The sequence below is a fragment of the Mugil cephalus genome, chromosome 8 (assembly GCF_022458985.1).
Source record: "Mugil cephalus isolate CIBA_MC_2020 chromosome 8, CIBA_Mcephalus_1.1, whole genome shotgun sequence".
NCBI lineage: Eukaryota > Metazoa > Chordata > Actinopteri > Mugiliformes > Mugilidae > Mugil > Mugil cephalus.
The window spans coordinates 777,688-797,167 of record NC_061777.1 but is presented as its reverse complement, the minus strand read 5'-3'; the positions used below and the strand labels follow the sequence as shown (position 1 = coordinate 797,167).

At 45.6% G+C, this 19,480-nt stretch overlaps 2 protein-coding genes across 6 annotated transcripts in view; one reads left to right on the top strand and one right to left on the bottom strand.

Moving 5' to 3' along the window:
• The window catches only part of LOC125012778 (centriolin-like), a 17,275-nt gene extending 8,611 nt beyond the window's left edge, over positions 1-8,664 (top strand). For 4 of the 5 annotated variants that reach the window (XM_047592913.1, XM_047592914.1, XM_047592912.1 and 1 more), the window contains 9 exons: positions 3,569-3,736; positions 3,824-4,025; positions 5,578-5,642; positions 5,730-5,810; positions 6,113-6,191; positions 6,271-6,434; positions 7,999-8,079; positions 8,260-8,322; positions 8,513-8,664. In XM_047592913.1, the coding sequence (XP_047448869.1) occupies positions 3,569-3,736; positions 3,824-4,025; positions 5,578-5,642; positions 5,730-5,810; positions 6,113-6,191; positions 6,271-6,434; positions 7,999-8,079; positions 8,260-8,322; positions 8,513-8,596 (987 nt within the window). In that variant the 3' untranslated portion in view covers positions 8,597-8,664. Of the gene's footprint in view, positions 71-163; positions 294-1,242; positions 1,416-1,498; positions 1,630-2,104; positions 2,235-2,319; positions 2,534-3,568; positions 3,737-3,823; positions 4,026-5,577; positions 5,643-5,729; positions 5,811-6,112; positions 6,192-6,270; positions 6,435-7,998; positions 8,080-8,259; positions 8,323-8,512 lie in introns of those variants that run through there. The other variant, XM_047592915.1, reaches the window with a different exon arrangement.
• On the bottom strand, positions 8,318-16,811 carry tti2 (TELO2 interacting protein 2). The gene is made up of 9 exons (XM_047591598.1): positions 16,664-16,811; positions 13,631-14,308; positions 13,450-13,507; positions 13,226-13,354; positions 12,710-12,841; positions 12,198-12,301; positions 10,497-10,640; positions 8,856-9,015; positions 8,318-8,733 (listed from the first exon to the last, which is right to left on the bottom strand). Exons 2-9 carry the CDS (start codon positions 14,305-14,307, stop codon positions 8,647-8,649), a joined length of 1,491 nt encoding a protein of 496 aa, XP_047447554.1. The 5' UTR covers position 14,308; positions 16,664-16,811; the 3' UTR covers positions 8,318-8,646.
• Between the last annotated feature and the right edge of the window lie 2,669 nt (positions 16,812-19,480).

The following is a 19,480-nucleotide window of genomic DNA, read 5'->3' as shown; positions in this document are numbered from 1 at the left end:
GACCAGGACCGGGACCGGGACCAGGTGTGGGGGTGGAGGAGGGTGCTGGTTCCTGCCTCCTGGACTCAGTGTGAGTCTCTGTGTTGAAGGTTCAACCAATAAACAGCGGCAGGTCGTTAGCGTGATTAATAATAATCAGTGGTTCCTCACTGACCTGATCCAGGGTCCAGGTCTGGGTTCTCAGGGGACTCAGGACTCTGGTGTGGGGCTGCAGTACCTCGGCTCTCCTGCTAGGGGGCAGCGTCAGGACAGAGGCCGCGGGGTCTACGTCCCCCCAACCGACCCTGACTCAGGTAGACGCACCCACAACATCCAGAGGCAGGTTCATGCTGACGGAAGAGAGACTGAACATGAGTCAGATCAGATTATTCTGACTCCAGAGGAAACTACATTAACGGACTCTGAGCTAACTGCTAAATGCTAATGCTAATCCATCATCCACTGTTTCACACTGTTTCTTGCACATATTGTCGTCTAAGTCTGTGCTGCTGTGACAAGGACATTTCTCATACGTGGGATAAATAAACCACGTCTCCTCACCCAGCTAACTAGCAGCTAACTAGCAGCTAACTAGCAGCTAACTAGCAGCTGACTACCGGCTAACTAGTGGCTAACTAGCATCTAACTAGTAGCTAACTAGCAGCTAACTAGCAACTAACTAGCAGCTAACTAGTAGCTAACTAGCATCTAACTAGTAGCTAACTAGCAGCTAACTAGCAGCTAACTACCGACTAACTAGTGGCTAACTAGCATCTAACTAGTAGCTAACTAGCATCTAACTAGTAGCTAACTAGCAGCTAACTAGCAGCTAACTACCGACTAACTATTGGCTAACTAGCATCTAGCTAGTAGCTAACTAGCAGCCAACTAGCAGCTAACTAGCAGCTAACTAGTGGCTAACTAGTGGCTAACTAGCAGCTAACTAGTAGCTAACTAGTAGCTAATAAGCAGCTAACCCGGAGCTAACTAGGAGCTAACTAGCAGCTAACTAGCAGCTAACTAGTAGCTAACTAGCAGCTAACTAGGAGCTAACTAGTAGCTAAATAGCAGCTAACTAGCAGCTAACTAGGAGCTAACTGGCAGCTAACTAGTAGCTAACTAGCATCTAACTAGCATCTAACTAGTGGCTAACTAGCAGCTAACTAGTAGCTAACTAGCAGCTAACTAGCAGCTAACTAGTGGCTAACTAGCAGCTAACTAGTAGCGAGCTGATCCTGACACTGATGCCTGATGTGTGTCCAGCAGAGTGGAGGGACAGTGGAGGAGGCAGTGATGCTGATGGGAGCTCCAGAGGAGTAACTCCGCCTCCTCCTCCTCCGCCTCCTCCTGAAGCCCAGCCCCCCCTGGTTGGACCCACCTGGCTCCTCTCACCTGCAGCCGTCCTGCACTGCAACATCCCGGGGCACAGAGACACGGTGAGGCTGGTAGCAGGTCCAGATAGACCCTCTCCCCGGGTCGTCTCCAGACCAGGACCTGAGGTCTCATGTTCCCTCCGCAGCCAGAAAAACCATCAGCTGGTCTCTGTCTCCAGGGCAACGGGAGAGAGGGTGAAGCCCAGAGACTGGAGCAAGAGAAGAAGAAGCTACGAGTGGAAACCAAACGACTGAGACGCTCACAGACACAACACAGGTAAAACCTGGAGGTCTGAACAGGTAACACAGGTAACCTCCAGACTGATGCCCCGCCCACTCTTCCTCCAGACCCTCGGGTGTTTTCCTTTAATGAATCCTACGCTCTGCTCCACCTGCACCAGCTACAGGGAAATGTTGGATTATACACTGAACCTATTTCTAACAGATGTAAAGGTTTTTACGACTCTCACAGTCCCACAGGACCTCTTTACAGAGCGGTTGTCATGGTAACTGGTGGTCGCTATGACGTCACATCCTGTTTCTACAGCGTCAGATAATGAAACTAAAATTGAAACTAATCTTTTCCTGTAAATTAACGCACGAACATTCATCAACATTGTATTAACTTACCTGAAATGACTGGAACCGGCTCAAGTCCCGCCCACTAACACGGAGGGGGCGGGACTTATGACCAGCCTCCAGCCACCAGGGGGCGCTCTAACTAACTGTAGCTGCTCTGTTTGTTGGAGCAGGAGGGTGATGATGGTCTGTGAGGAGGTGCAGTGTGTGGAGGCGACTCTCCTGAGGAGGCGCGCTGAGCTCCGTCAGATGGACCGACTCCTCCTGGACGTCCAGCTCTGCATCCGGGCCTCCAGAGACCAGGTCCTCATCCTCTCGTCTCTAGACCACGTCTCCGTCTCTCTGGACCGTGACTCATATGTCCTCTCTGTCCTCGTGTCTCCTCCAGGCCCAGGAGGCTCAGCAGGAGGCCCACGTGGTGAAGCTCAGAGCTCAGGACAGCGCCTCCTGTCTGCTGGAGGACGTCAGGTAAACAGCTTCACCTCTGACCTCTGACCTCTGACCTGCATCAGCATCAGCATCGTGTCACGTGTCTTCAGGAAGCTGCAGGAGGAGGTGGAGCAGCTGAGGAGGAGGAGGCAGGAGGAGGAGCAGACTCTGGGGGAGGTGGAGGAGGTGCTGAGGAGCAGAGGCGTGGAGCTGGAGGAGGTGACTGACAGGTAGGAAAATGTTTGCATGAATCTGGGGGGACGTCATGTGACTCTGGCTCAGACCTGGTTCTAGGGAGGCTGTGGTTCTGTGTTCCAGACTCACTGGGGTCCAGGCAGACTGGGAGGAGGCGCAGAGGAGTCAGGTAACTCCTCAGCACAGTGAGAACAAGGAGGAGGAGGAGGAGGAGGAGGAGGAGCAGAGGAAACTGATGCTGCTGTTTCTGCAGGAGCAACAACTGAGTCAGAGGAAGGAGGAGGTGAGGGAGGAGGAGCAGAGACTGCAGAACACTATCAAGGTGAGGAGGAGGAGAGGAGGAGGAGGAGAGGAGGAGGTAGAGAGGGGGAGGAGGAGGAGGAGGAGGAGGAGGAGAGGAGGAGGAAGAGAGGAGGAGGAGGAACCAGTGAATTGTGAACTCTACCAGAGAACGTGAGGACATGGAGGGAACGATGTCGTGTCTCTGTCCAGGAGTTGCTGGAGCAGCAGGAGGTGCTGTGGAGTGAGAGGAGGTCTCTGAAGGCTGAGCTCAGCTCCCACAGAGGAGGTAACGTCTGCTCCTTCACCAGGTCCAGGGTCCTGTCCCCACATTAAGACGTCTCCTTCTGTCTCCAGAGCTAAAACGAGTCCTCCAGGAGCTGCTGGTGGAGCAGGAGGAGCTGGACCAGGTCCAAACCAGACGCACCCAGACCCTCCATCAGCTCCACAGGACCAGGGGGGAGCTGGACCAGACCAAGGAGGACCTGGACCGGACCAGGGGGGACCTGGACCAGACCAGGGGGGAGCTGGATCAGACCAGGGGGGAGCTGGACCAGACCAAGGAGGAGCTGGACCGGACCAGGGGGGACCTGGACCGGACCAGGGGGGACCTGGACCAGACCAAGGAGGAGCTGGATCAGACCAGGGGGGAGCTGGACCGGACCAGGGGGGACCTGGACCGGACCAGGGGGGACCTGGACCAGACCAGGGAGGAGCTGGACCGGACCAGGGAGGAGCTGGACCAGACCAGGGGGGACCTGGACCGGACCAAGGAGGAGCTGGACCGGACCAGGGAGGAGCTGGACCGGACCAGGGAGGACCTGGTCTCTGCAGGGTCCCACAGAGACAAGTCCCACAGAGACGAGTCTGAGACGCTGCAGCAGCAGGAGGCTGAGGTCCAGGTGAGTTGAGGCTTCAGTTGGTTCCATCTCATATAAACAGTTTCTTCTCGTTTTAAATAAATGTTGTTGTTTGTGGTCTATGTGCAGGAGGTGAAGGAGGAGCTGCACAGAATGAAGGAGGAGAGGAGGAGCCTGGAGGAGCAGTGTAAACACCTGGAGGCCAGACGGAGACACGCCCACAGGTGCCTGGAGGCGGAGCTCACTAGGCTCAGGGAGGAGAAAGACCACGCCCACCTGCTGAAACAGGAAGTGGTCAGAGACACAGCAGCCAATCAGCAGCAGCTGAACGGTATGACGTCATCACAACACTTCTATAGAGGGTGTGCAGTGATGTCACTTCCTCCCAGGGCCACGCCCCCTTAGTGCTAAAAACATGGCGACATGTGTCAGTAAATACAGAGACAGGAAACATGTGGATCATCAGATCAAACAATGATTCATATGAACGAGTGTTGATGAGGAAACGTGGATCAGTTCAGTTCAGTTATAAATGTAAATAAATAAAAGATGCTAACGCTAAGAATTTTACTGAGAAGTAACGTAAAATACTGAAGCGTTAAAAGGACGATGAGGAGAGATCACAGAAAAATAAATTTATTGTTTTATTATTTATTGTTGAACTGAAATAGTTACTGTCGACTGTAACTACGACAACACAATCAGCCTCCAGGACAGACTGAAGGTTTGACTAAAAATACAGCATGAACTAATATTATCTAAAACTAAATGAACCACAGCACCAGGTTTCTGTGTCTGGATTCAGTTGTTTCTTCTAAAGCAGTGAAACGTTTACTTCTCTGTAAAAATATAAAACATATCTCTGACTTTTTAAATCTGTTCAATCAAACAACAGCTCTTCTTTAAAAAAATAATAATAATAAATTTACAGTTTAGACGCTATTAAAGTCTATAATTCCCATTAATAATCTAATCTCCATGTTCACTTCCTGCCGCTCTGTGGCCGTAACCATGGAGACGTCAGGTTGACGTATGGAGGGCTGGAAGTGACAAAATGGAATAAATAAATACACCATTAATTCATTAAATGTGTCCTTATTTTATTTAAATATGAAATAAATCCATTAAATGAATTAATCATGTCACTGTTGACTCATCATGGATGAATTTAATCAGGCGCTAACCTGCAGTTCATCGAGTGGCCACTAGAGGGCGACTGCACATGGGAGCAGATCCCCATAGAGCTCCATGCTGAGGTTTCCATGTCGTAGCCAGTGTTTACATCGAGCTGTGACTCTTCCCTGACTTGACCGTGTGTCTGGAGCCAGATTAAATCTGAACGTTGTAGCTGTGTCGGCCTGTAGTTACGCTGCACTGGGCCCAGGAATCAGAGTCTCTGGAGAACAGAACTCTGAGAACCTGGATGCTCCTGATACGCTACATGTTCTACAGCAGATTCCTGTAGTTCTAAAATAACCATGACTACGTCACGATAGCTCGGTACAAAAGTCTCCGGTTCAGACCAAAGCAATCGATCAGCTCCGCCCACAGACTGACAGGTGACGTTGACATGATTCATTTATTTAATGTACTATTATTTCCTATTTTAACAAATTAATGACACATTAGTTAATCAAAAGAAACAGGTAATTTATTTAATGCGTTTATTTTCACTTTTATTAAATTCATGAAAATTGCAATTGGTTTATATATTTAGTCCATTTTGTCCCTTTATGATGATATATATATATATATATATGATGTCACCTTCATACCCTCTATGGTGTATATACTGTACTATAGTATAACTATTTATACTGTGTATGTAGTAGTATTTGTAGTATTTGTGGTTCCAGGTGTAAATCTAGGTTCGTTTCTCTCAGATGTTCTGTCTGTTGTGGTTGAACAACTGGAACAGAAGAAGAAACATCTGGAGGAGATAGAGCAGGTAAATATGATGATGATGATGAAGATGAAGATGATGATGATGATGATGACGATGATGGTGATGATGATGTTTTGTGTAAATCTGGAGGAGCTGAGTGTTTCCAGGCAGCAGCATCATCAGAGACTAGAACATCTGGAGCAGCTGGACAGACAGATCCAACACAAACAGGTACAACATCTGATCTACACCCACCAACATCTGATCTACACCCACCATCTGATCTACACCCTCCAACATCTGATCTACACCCTCCATCTGTCCATAATCATGCACTTTATATTAACTTCAGTATAACAGAACATGGATATGTAATGACTTCATCATTAGGACAGTCTGGTCTGGTCTGGTCTGATCTGGTCTGGTCTGATCTGGTCTGGTCTGATCTGGTCTGATCTGATCTGATCTGGTCTGGTCTGGTCTGGTCTGGTCTGGTCTGGTCTGATCTGGTCTGTGTTGTTCCTCTGTCTCAGACGGTGTGTTCTTCATTGGAGGACGTTAGAGCTGCAGTGCGTCATGTGGAGGACAGGGGGCGCCGTCTGGACCAGCTCAGTCAGTGAATAACACTCCACTCGTTTAAATCAGCTTAGTTCAGCAGACTAGAGAAAACATGTGGTCTGGTTCTGAGCAGGTGAGCAGCTGCTCTATGAGGAGGCGGGGCTAAAACAGCAGAGGGAGGAGCTACAACAGAAGGAGGAGGGGCTACTTCTCAAAGAGGAGGAGTTACAGAAGAAACGAGAGGAGCTCCGTTTGAAAGAGGACAGACTGGAAGAAGAGAAGCTTCATAAAAAACAGGTGAATGCTGAGAAATAATAATTAAAACAGAAATATTTTAATTCACTTCAGTCCTAATCATAAATACCAGAAGTTTGATTGAAGTTTGACATTTAACCTGTTAACATTCCAGCCTCTTTTCAGAAAAACGGCTACTTAGGACAAACCCAAATAAAGTGAACAGTTTGGATCATTCATGGTCTCGGTCTCTTTTCAAAGCTAAGACCCAGAATCTCTCTAGTGGTTTTGTTCTTGAGGAATCTAAGTTGACACACAGTTAAAAATAAAAAGTTTTTAGGTTTGCCTGTATTTTTTATTTTTATTTTTTTGCTATCTGATGACTTCAGAGGAAACTGAGGACACAGGTGAACTGAGAAAATAAAGTCTAACCTATTTCCAGTTCAAATTGCATATAGAAATGACCAAAAATGAGTTTATTGTCCCTTTTTATAAGTGTATAACCAGCGTTTCCCACCTGGACTGTGAAGGTGACATTCAGGGGAATTATATTTTATTGTTAATAGAGTAACCGCTACAGAACTAGTGAAGTAAACACATTTTTTGCATTGATTCTCATTTGAAATGATGTACCTATTGTTCCCCCGAGTCCCCCTGAACGCCACTCAAACGGGGCGTGGCGTATAGCGTTTAGAGCAGCTCATTGGCTGCACAAAACGCCAGTCATCGGCCAAGTTCTCTGTAATTGGCTCAGTGTGTAACTGAAAGAATGGGGGAGGGGCTTCTGAAGGCCGGTGACGGCACATACTTGCTCAGAGGCAAAGTTCAGCGGCGATTTAAACATTAAATTACACTTAAAAAAAGTGTATTTTTTGATTTGACGCGAAGATTGCGACGTATCTCCGTCTTCGTCCAACACGTTCGAACAGCTTTTTGAGGACTTTTATGGAATTAAACGTAGTTTTTGAACTGAAAATGCGACTGAAACGAACAGTTTGGACCCTGAGCGATAATGAGGCTTTTCTGGTGAGTTTATGCTCGTTTCTCGCTTTTCTTGTTTTGAACAAAATGCGTCGGTTGAATCCTATAATGGCTTATATCACTGAAATCAGGAGAAAATGAGCTTTCCAGCGATATATAGCATGTAGCATTTACTCAAATACAGCTCACGCACAGAGCTCGACTTTGTTCAGAAACCTGCCGCCGCCCGTGTAAAGAGCCAGCGGAACGTTGGTCCTTTTCCCGCCAAGTGACGTCACTAGATTAGAAAAAACATCGATTCTGGTGGATTTAAAAAAAAAAAAAAAACGTCGTTACCATTAAAAAATAAAATTCTTTAAAAAATTCCCTAAAACTATCATGTTTATATATATATATAATTTTTTAAAAATTTTTTTTAACTTATTTATTTTTTACATGAATGTTTTAATGCAGTTCAGCCCTAATCATTAATTTAATTAGTCTGATTAGCTTTTGAAGAGGACACAGTCTCAGGGGTTTGATTTGACACTTTTACCAAAGACGACATCACAACACAAAACTACCAGCAAGTTATAAGAGTTGACTTTGGTCCCTGTCAGTGCACGAGGGTTAAACTAAACCAGGACGTCCACTGATGTGTTTGTAGGACTCGAGGACGGTGTTAGAGGACGAGGACGAGTCTTTCTATCTGTCCACAGCTCATCTGAGATCAGCCTTCAGCGCCGAGGTCAGTCCCACACATTACTGTAATCTGATTACTTTACTACTTTAATTACAGTCAGTGGGCTAATTCAGCTGGTGTAGTCAACTATGAAGCTACATGTAGTTAGCATAGCTTAGCCTAGCCTAGCGTAGCAGATGAAGCAGACCCAGGAGATTCGTGGAGCTCATGTGTGGATGTTTTCAGGAGCAGAGGTGGAGCGTTGAGCTGCAGACAGAGGAACTGAAACAAGAGGAGGATCGACTGAAGGTAGGAAAGCTTTTATTTTGAAGTGTAACTCGTACAGAACGTGTTGTTTTAGCCCATTAGCTTAGCCAGTTTTAATTTGAGTTCATGAAGTCTGGAGCGGAACGTATCCGCAGCGACGTCCAGCAGTTAGCTAGGCTAACGGAGCTGGTGCTAAGCTAGGCTAACGGCGCTCCTGTCTGTCTCCGTCCAGGCTCATCTTCGCTGCAGTTTGTGGACGCAGCAGGACAATCTGGACCTGAGACGACATCTGGACCATCTGGACCACGTCTCTTAGACTCTGATCATCCACCTGGTGACATCACGCTGAGCTCCGCCTCCAGGTGGTCACCGGTCTGTCGCCATGGTCACCGTTGCCAGGTAGCCGAGGACCTCGGAGCTGCAGCAGCTGCTGTCGAGCTGCTGGAGGAGAAGCTGGACGGACGGAAATAAATCAATTAATATAAAATTAATAAATAGGAGCTAAAATAGTCGATAAAACATCAAATAAAAGAGAGGATTTAAAAAGCTCGTGGATCTGTGACGGGTAAACACACCTGGACGTTGCCATGGGAACACGCGTCCAGCAGCTTGATGCAGACGCAGCTTCGACCAATCAGCTGCTGCCGCACAGAGTCACTGAGCTCCAGGTCCGAGGACACGTCCACCAGCAACCGCAACAGGCAACACAGCAACGCGTGGACACGAGTCTCCATCCTGAGGACGAATCATCACAACCAAGAACTTTGATTCAGTGTGAAAACAATTAAGATGAAAAGGACTAAAAAACATGTTAAGACCAAATCAAAGTCACTTTTATTTGTGTTTTATTCTTTCAGCTCAACCTCTAATGTGTCACTTTACACTTATTGTTTCATTCTGTCAAACTGTGTGAACACGTTGGAGCTAAAACCAGACTAGAACCATCAGATCCAGGAGGAACCAGTTAGAAACCACAAACATGTTGAACCAAACATTTCTAGAACTTAGAATGTAAATCTAACCTGGACATTTCTAAAGCTGATCAACACATTTAGTTATTTACAACTATTTCCATTAAAACTATTTAGGACCATGTTGTCATGTTGTGTTTCTTTCCATCATGTGTAGCTGGTTAGCTCTCTCCTCCTGCTAGCTCTCTCCTCCTGCTAGCTCTCTCCTCTTGCTAGCTCTCTCCTCCTGCTAGCTCTCTCCTCCTGCTAGCTCTCTCCTCCTGCTAGCTCTCTCCTCTACTCTTGCTAGCTCTCTCCTCTTGCTAGCTAGCTCTCTCCTCTACTCTTGCTAGCTCTCTCCTCTGGCTAGCTAGCTCTCTCCTCTTGCTAGCTCTCTCCTCTTGCTAGCTCTCTCCTCTGGCTAGCTAGCTCTCTCCTCTTGCTAGCTCTCTCCTCTGGCTAGCTAGCTCTCTCCTCCTGCTAGCTAGCTCTTTCCTCTAGCTAGCTCTCTCCTCTAACTTGCTAGCTCTCTCCTCTTGCTAGCTCTCTCCTCTGGCTAGCTCTCTCCTCTTGCTAGCTCTCTCCTCTGGCTAGCTAGCTCTCTCCTCTTGCTAGCTAGCTCTTTCCTCTAGCTAGCTCTCTCCTCTTGCTAGCTCTCTCCTCTGGCTAGCTAGCTCTCTCCTCTAACTTGCTAGCTCTCTCCTCTGGCTAGCTCTCTCCTCTTGCTAGCTCTCTCCTCTGGCTAGCTAGCTCTCTCCTCTAACTTGCTAGCTCTCTCCTCTTGCTAGCTCTCTCCTCTTGCTAGCTCTCTCCTCTTGCTAGCTCTCTCCTCTGGCTAGCTAGCTCTCTCCTCTTGCTAGCTAGCTCTTTCCTCTAGCTAGCTCTCTCCTCTAACTTGCTAGCTCTCTCCTCTTGCTAGCTAGCTCTCTCCTCTTGCTAGCTCTTTCCTCTAGCTAGCTCTCTCCTCTTGGTAGCTAGCTCTTTCCTCTAGCTAGCTCTCTCCTCCTGCTAGCTCTCTCCTCTTGCTAGCTCTCTCCTCCTGCTAGCTCTCTCCTCCTGCTAGCTCTCTCCTCTTGCTAGCGTTTTCCTCCGTGAACCAAACATGACGACAATATTCAGGAAAAAGACTCAGTTATTTAGAACCAGTCTAGTTCTACTTGGTCTAGAAACACGAGTTAAAAACTGATCCTCAGTTGGATGTTTTCTGCTGAAACATCTTGATGCTACGTCTGGTCCAGAGGTTTAATGTGTGTTCATGTTTCGTACCGTGGCCACGCTCCTCTGATCATCTTCTCCAGAACCTCCAGGATGTTGAGCCGGCTCGTCTCCTCCGGCGGGTCCTTGACCTCCAGGTAACTCAGCACCACCCTCTCCAACCGGCACAGGTGTCTGCACATGGCCACGCCCATCCTGCACCATCATCATCACCATCATCACCATCATCATCATCCTGCACCATCATCATCACCATCATCATCATCATCACCATCACCATTATCACCATCATCATCATCATCTTCATCTTCACCTTCACCTTCATCATCACCATCACCACCATCATCAAACATGTTCCGTTTATTATTGTTTGAAATAAATTTACATTTCTATTATTTAATAAACTATTTTAATCCAGTGAACGACTGGAAACATGTTTCAAGCAGAAAGAAGAAGTTTTCTTCAGTGCTGCTTGAAAGTTCGTGAACCCTTAAGAATTTTCTATGTTTCTGCATAAATAAGATGTAAAACATCATCAAGTCCTAAAGATAAAGAGAATCTAGTTAAACAAATGAGACAAAAATATCATTTATTTATTGAGGAAAATGATCCAGTGTTACGTGTCACTGAGTAGCAAACGTATGTGAACCTGTAGGATGAGCAGTTAATGTGAAAGTGAAATTAGAATCAGCTGTTTGATTTAAAGAACGGATCTATCACAGTCTGCTCTTCACAACACGTTTGTTTCTGTTGATGCTCATCAGGCTGGAAAAGATCCCAAACCGTCTCTACAGAGTCTGGACTCCACCGATCCACAACCAGACACATCATCTACAGGGGGAGGAAACTAAAGACCATTGTTTCCCTGAAGATCCCAGGCCAGGTCCCAGAGGAACCAGAGGAACCAGAGGAACCAGAGGTCCCAGAGGAACCAGAGGAACCTCTAAGATACTGAAGGCTTCTCTCACATTATCTGATGTTCATGTTCACGAGTCCAAAAACAACATTGCTGCTCGTTTGCTAAAGATCATCGAGCTGCAGGAGGAACGTTCTGTGGGCGGATGAGACCAAATAGAACGTTTTGGTTCCAGCATAAGAACCTTATGAAACACGTTTGTTTCTGTTTCGCTGCCTCTGGGTTAGGACGTCTGTCAATGAACCGAAGCTCAGGAGAAAGTGGATGATGCAGCGAGACAGTGATTCTAAGCAGAACAAGTCATTCAACCAGAAAATAGTTTTAGAAGAACGAAGTGAATGTTCTGCGACGGCAAAGTCAAACCTTAATGTGAGGAAACCAGCAGCGTCTGTTTGGAGGAACGTGTTTTCACGGCTGATCAGCACTAATGTGTCATGTTGGATCATTTTCCTCAATAAATAAATGATATTTTTGTCTCATTTGTTAAACTAGATTCTCTTTATCTTTAGGACCTGATGATGTTTTAGGTTTTATTTATGCAGAAACATAGAAACTTCTAAAGGGTCACGACTTTCAGCACATGAACATTAACTCCGTTAGATTCAGCAAGGCACGTGAAGCTCATACGCGCAATCGCTAACGCGGCTATGCGGCACGCGCTACGTGGCTAGACTGCTGAGCAACCGGGACAGGCTGAATGTGGTCTTTAACTCTGTCACGGTTAATGACCGATTGAAACTGACGTCTATGAGGCAGACGCGTAGTGGTAAACAGTCGCAGCGCCACCTGTGTATCAGAGGTTAGAACAGGCGCTTACACGTCGTCCACGGACTCACGGGAGAACGGGAGAGCGCGAGAAGGAGCAGGCAGAGGAGGAGTAAGGAAGCGCAGGCAACTTGTGTTCAGACCAGGAGGAGGTACGGACAAACCAGGAGAGACGCTGAGAGAGAGAGAGGCGGGTGTTACGTGGGTGTAGTGTGGTGATGGGCAGGGTTACGGGGGACATGTGTGAGGAGGGTGAGGTAGGAGGGAGGGATGGTTTCAGAACAGAGAGTCGACAAACGGGAGAGTAGAGCTAGAGCAGAAGTGTGTGTGTGTGTGTGTGTGTGTGTGTGTGTGTGTGTGTTACTGTGTGTGTAACAGTGTGTGTTACGGTGTGTGTGTGTGTGTGTTACTGTGTGTGTTACTGTGTGTGTGTGTGTGTGTGTGTGTGTTACTGTGTGTGTTACTGTGTGTGTGTGTGTGTGTGTTACTGTGTGTGTAACAGTGTGTGTTACGGTGTGTGTGTGTGTGTTACTGTGTGTGTTACTGTGTGTGTGTGTGTGTGTGTGTGTGTGTGTGTGTTACTGTGTGTGTGTGTTACTGTGTGTGTTACTGTGTGTGTTACCTGTGTGAGCGCAGCCTCAGGTGAGTACAGGTGTGTGAACAGAGCCTGGTACAGAACATCTGCTCTGTTGAACTGATGAAGATCTGCAGCCGCCTGGACACACACACACACACACACACACACACACACATATATACACACAGACACACACACACACACACACACACACACACACACACACACACACACACACACACATATATACACACAGACACACACACACACACACACATATATATACACACAGACACACACACACATGCACACAGACACACACACACACACATGAATACACACAGACACACACACACAGACACACACACACACCATCATCATCATCATCGTGTGTGTGTCTGTGTGTGTGTGTGTGTCTGTGTGTGTGTGTCTGTGTGTGTGTGTGTGTGTCTGTGTGTGTGTGTGTGTGTGTGTGTGTGTGTGTGTGTGTGTGTGTGTGTGTGTGTGTGTGTGTGTGTGTACCGTGTGGAGGATGATGTGGTGGAGGCAGCGGACTCCCAGCATGCAGTTCTCTGGTCTGTGGTGGTCGAGGAGGAGGAGGGAGGGGGGGAGGAGGCGGGGGAGGTGGGGGGAGAGATGGGGACGAGTGACCTGTAGCAGACCATAATATTCAGTCTGTTGCCATGGAGACGAGGGCTCAGTTGTTGTTTTGTTTCCTGACTAAAGGTCAAAGGTGAGAAACTGACCTGGAGGAGAGTCCACGAGAACACACACTTCACCCAGTCGCCATGACGCCACCAGTCTCTGCACACACACACACAATTAATACACACACACACACACACACATACACACAATTAATACACACACACAGTGATACACACACACAATTAATACACACACGTTAACACACACATTAACACACACCTGTTCAGGTGAGGCTGCAGGACGTCCAGGACTCCTCCCAGAATCCCTCTGCTCCTCCCCTCCTCCCCCATCAGGAGGTGGGCGGAGTCTCTCCAGTGCCCCGCCCTCAGCACCGCCTCCATCAGACACCGTGCTGCTGCTCTGGAGGCGGAGCTTGTCCACGCCTGCTCCTGGAAATGTGTCACAGCAAACACACAGGTGGGCGGAGCCACGGCAAGCAGTACACTGGCACCGCCCCCTCCCTGGGATTTACCCAGAGTCCCCTGCAGCGCGGTGAGGGCGGAGCAAACGGTAGCGGCCTGGGCCGGGACTCTCTGATAGGCCGAGGCACTGGGAGGACTGCAGTCGTCCTCGCAGAGCGGCAGAGCAGCGCAGCCAATCAGAGCGCTGATCAGAGACACATACGCCGCCCCTAGCTCCTCCCACCCACCCTCCTGATTGGCTGGGGCCGCAGAGAACAACCAATCAGGATCTGCCACTTGGAAGAGTCGCTCCACTCGACCAATCAGAGCGCTGGTTTCAGAGGGTCGGTCAGACGCACCAATCAGCTTCTCCCTCAGCTGAGACAGCAGCTCTGTGATTGGAGGGAGAGGAGGAGGGGGGAGGGGCTTCTCTGAGGAGGAGGAGGAGGAGGAGGAGGAGAGATGAAGGTCCTGGAGTAAAGAGGAGAGCTCCATCCTGGAGGAGAGAAGAAGAAGAAGAGTCCATGATAAACTTCTTGTTCTTAATTAATAATTAAAGTGTCAGCGGCTCCGAGTCAGACTGAGAGTCTGAGAGGACATGGACACGACAACACAACAACACAACAACATCACAACTACAACAACACAACAACACGACAACTACATGACACAACTACAACACAACAACATGACAACACAACAACATCACAACTACAACGACACAATTACAACAACACAACAACATCACAACCACAACAACACAACAACATCACAACTACAATGACACAACAACATCACAACTACAACGACACGACAACATCACAACTACAACAACTACAACGACACGACAACATCACAACTACAACGACACAACAACTACAACAACACAACAACAACACAACAACAACGACACAACAACTACAACAACACAACAACAACACAACAACAACATGACACAACAACATCACAACTACAACGACACAACAACACAACAATATCACAACTACAACAACACGACAACACAACAACTACAACAACACAACAACATCACAACTACACAACATCACAACTACAACGACACGACAACATCACAACTACAACGTCACAACAACATCACAACTACAACGACACAACAATCGCAGCAACTACAACAACACAACAACCTCACAACTACAACGACACAACAACATCACAACTACAACAACACAACAACAACAACTACAACAACACAACAACTACAATGAAACAACAACATCACAACTACAACAACACAAAAACACAACAACGACACAACAACATCACAACTACAACGACACAACAACGTAATCATACGTGGACACTGGGATTGTGGGAACACAACGACACAACAACATCACAACTACAACAACAACTACAACAACAACTACAACAACAACATCACAACTACAACGACACAACAACACCACAACACAACGACACAACAACACAACAACAACACAACTACAACGACACAACAACACCACAACTACAACGACACAACAACACAACAACATCACAACTACAACAACACAAAAACACAACAACGACACAACAACATCACAACTACAACGACACAACAACGTAATCATACGTGGACACTGGGATTGTGGGAACACAACGACACAACAACATCACAACTACAACAACAACTACAACAACAACTACAACAACTCAACAACTACAACAACAACATCACAACTACAACGACACAACAACACCACAACTACAACGACACAACAACACAACGACGTAATCATACGTGGACACTGGGATTATGTCATTATTTATATTATAATAGAGTCACTAACGTGCGACAAAATATAAAACTGTTTATTATAAACTGATCAGACAAACATCCGCTAATAAGCTAATGTCCTACAGGGCGACGGTTTTCAGACTGTGGTCCCTGGACCCCTGAGGGTCCGCGAGCCACAGCTTGGTCGTCCACAGATAAATGTAAATAACGTTATGTTGTATCATTAAAAATGTGCCGACATGAACCAATGAACCAATGACTCTCATCAGCTCCGGTTAATAAAGAGTCTGACATGATTGTAGTTAATGTGTCACACGTGTTTCTCCTGTTTCCGTCACTTCAAACGATGTTAATCCCAAACCTGATTTATTAAGAACAGACCAGAATTAAAACATCTCAGGACAAAGAACCCGCAGTGGAAACTAAAGACGTTTATTCCTCAGGAAACATGAGCGACGCTGTTGCTCAGTTTCTGCCAATAATCAGAATAAATGAATCAATGATGTTAAAGTTTGAGTCTTAATTACAGTTTAACATAGTTTAGAAATGAACTGATTCATTTTGACTGAGACACTTTTGAAACTGTTCATTTTCTGAAAAAGCTTCAAGATCAATAACTTGAAAATGATAAATGTTGTGAAGACAAAAGCTCATTTGAATAAAACGACTGTGAGTAAATTGAAATAATTGAAATAACGTCAATTTCTATGAAACAAGTTCTTTCAGGTTTAATCAGGTTCTAGTTCTGAAAAGTTTAAAACAAATAAATCTTAGAGGAGGACGAGGAGCTGGAAAGTTTCTCTTCTAAGGGTCATGGGGACATGTTAGGGGACATGTTAGGGGACAGTAAGGGGACATGTAAGGGGACATGTTAGGGGACATGTTAGGGGACATGTTAGGGGACAGGGTAGGGGACATGTTAGGGGACAGGCTAGGGGACATGTTAGGGGACAGGCTAGGGGACAGGGTAGAGGACAGGTTAGGGGACATGTTAGGGGACAGAGTAGATGTCCTGCAGCAGGTAGCAGAGCTAATGCTAACGTACTTTAGCATAGTGGCTAACTAGTTAGCACTCACCTGAGACTGCTTCCGGTTTATTTTATCCAGACTTTAGTTCTTCATCCGCCACCAGCGAAGATTTAAATGGAAATAAAGTAAAAACTGTCGGTTGAATTTTACAGAAAACGAACAGCGGCGGAGCGCGGAGTGGGACGGACCGTGTGCTCTGGACCAGGCCTCCGACTGGCAACAAGCTCCTGGTTTAAGGTTCCGTCCTCCGTCCTGACTCATTTGAACTTTAACTATAAAACAGTTTTATAATTAATATTAAGTTGATCTGGTGAAATAAATAAAGACCTAAACATTCCGTGTCATATTTAAGATAGATAGATAGATAGATAGATAGATAGATAGATAGATAGATAGATAGATAGATAGATAGATAGATAGATAGATAGATAGATAGATTATTTTCGTTAAAAACAATAATTGAATTATTTCAGATTTATTTATTTCTTCTTCTATACTTTAATATAAATCTAAACCGTACATTTCTAAATAAATGAACTGATTTGATTTGTTCACATTCAGCTTCATAAGAATTAAAAGCATTGTGAGTAATAAAATCAGAGAAAGACGTCTAAAGATTTATTACCTTCCTTCAACAGCATTATTATTCTAACAATGACTTGTGTTTTTACGCCATGCTGTGTGTGTCCAGTGTGTGACTGTTAAACTGGGTTAAAATAAATAAAGATATTGTTGGAAAAAAATTAATCTAAATGTGTCGCAACAACCTCAGCAGCTTTTCTGTTGCCTCAGGTTTTTAAAATGAGTCTGAGATTAAATAACACAGAACAAACCCAGATTTCATTAAAGCCAAGAACAGAAAGAAACAAAAAGAAAAACTGAGGTTTTGAACGGAGCAAGAACGAAGGAGTTAAAGTCTGAGACGGAGAAGATTCGTGGCAGGATTCATCTCTGTGTCGGATAAAAATAACATTTATATGCATCAAAACTAGAAAAGTAGAAACAACAGCTCCTAAATTAGTGAAGTAAAGTTCTGAGGTGGAGAAGTGAAAGTAGACGTTGGTTCTTCATAAACAGCAGAAGAGGACGAGCTGGGACTCGTTGGACAGATCAGAGACAGACAGCGGCGGCCTTCAGACTGTTAGCGGTGACATTAGCAGCAGATTAAAAGCCAGCGAGCACATTTAGAAGGACGTCTTCTTCTGTTCCATAAATCAGAGTTTCCTCCCTGTTCCCTCAGACACGACCACATCAGAGCAGCAACAAGCTTTGAAGCCGGAACGTGGATCAGCGCTCAGAGTTTCTAAAGGTTTCAAAGAAGGAGGAAACGTTTTGAAGCCGAGGATGTAATTAAGACGGCAGCCAGAGGTTTCTTTCATTTCACTCAATCAGCTCCTCTCAGTTTGGTTGATGGTTTTCACAATAACAAGGAGTTTGCTCCTGGACTCCATCCAACAGACAAACAGCGCGAAAATATTCAGCTTCATTACTTCTGTCATTTAAGGAAACATAAAACACTGAGAGGTAGTTAGCTAGCAGCTTGGGTTAGCTTAGCTTAGGTTTCTGGGAGTTAGACTGGTTTTTATTTAGGTTAAATCATTTAGAATCACTCTCCTAGATCATATTCTAACAATCATTTACTGAGGCATCACGTTAGCTGGAGGAATAGGTCTGGAGTTAAAAAATTAAAAAAATACAGTAAAAAATAAGGAACATTATGGAAATTGTTGGTCCAAACCATAGACCGTATATAAACATGGACACCACGTCTCCTCCATAGACCGTATATAAACATGGACTAAACACGTCTCCATAGACCGTATATAAATATGGACTAAACACGTCTCCTCCATAGACCGTATATAAACATGGACACCACGTCTCCTCCATAGACCGTATATAAATATGGACTAAACACATCTCCTCCATAGACCGTATATAAACATGGACACCACGTCTCCTCCATAGACTGTATATAAATATGGACTAAACACGTCTCTTCCATAGACTGTATATAAATATGGACTAAACACGTCTCCTCCATAGACCGTATATAAACATGGACTAGAACAGTCCCTCCATAGACCGTATATAAATATGGACTAAACACGTCTCCATAGACCGTATATAAATATGGACTAAACACGTCTCCTCCATAGACCGTATATAAACATGGACTAAACACGTCTCTACATAGACTGTATATAAACATGGACTAAACACGTCTCCTCCATAGACCATATATAAATATGGACTAAACACGTCTCCATAGACTGTATATAAACATGGACTCCATGCTCATCTTTTCCTTTGGAAACGAGTGATGTGAGTTTGTGACTCTACCTCTACCAGTAACAAAGAAATGGATCACACACTGAAATTATTTTCAAAAAAAATGTTTTTACAACTCTCACAGCTCTCTTTATGCAGCGGTTGGCATGGCAACTGGTGGTCGCCATTATGTCACATCCTGTTTCTATAGCGTCACAAACAAACAAACAAAACTTACTTAGCAAACTGACACTTGAACACTCATCAACATTATATTAACTACCTAAACTGACTGAAAACATCCTTGAATACAATTATGTGACATGTATTTTAGTGTTTTGGCCCAAGTCCCGCCCACTAACATGGAGGGGGTGGAGCTTATGATCCATAATGCAGCCTCCGGCCACCAGGGGGAGCTCTACTAGCTTTGACTTCCCTTTAGAGGAGCTGCTCCATATTGATATATTTATATATCACAAGACAAATAATTTCTTGTTTTTATTTCATGAACAGAGCAAAACGTGACATTCCGGCTCAAAAGTTGGTCAGATAAATGAAGAATAAAATGTAATTTAAATCACACGGTTTTGTTTT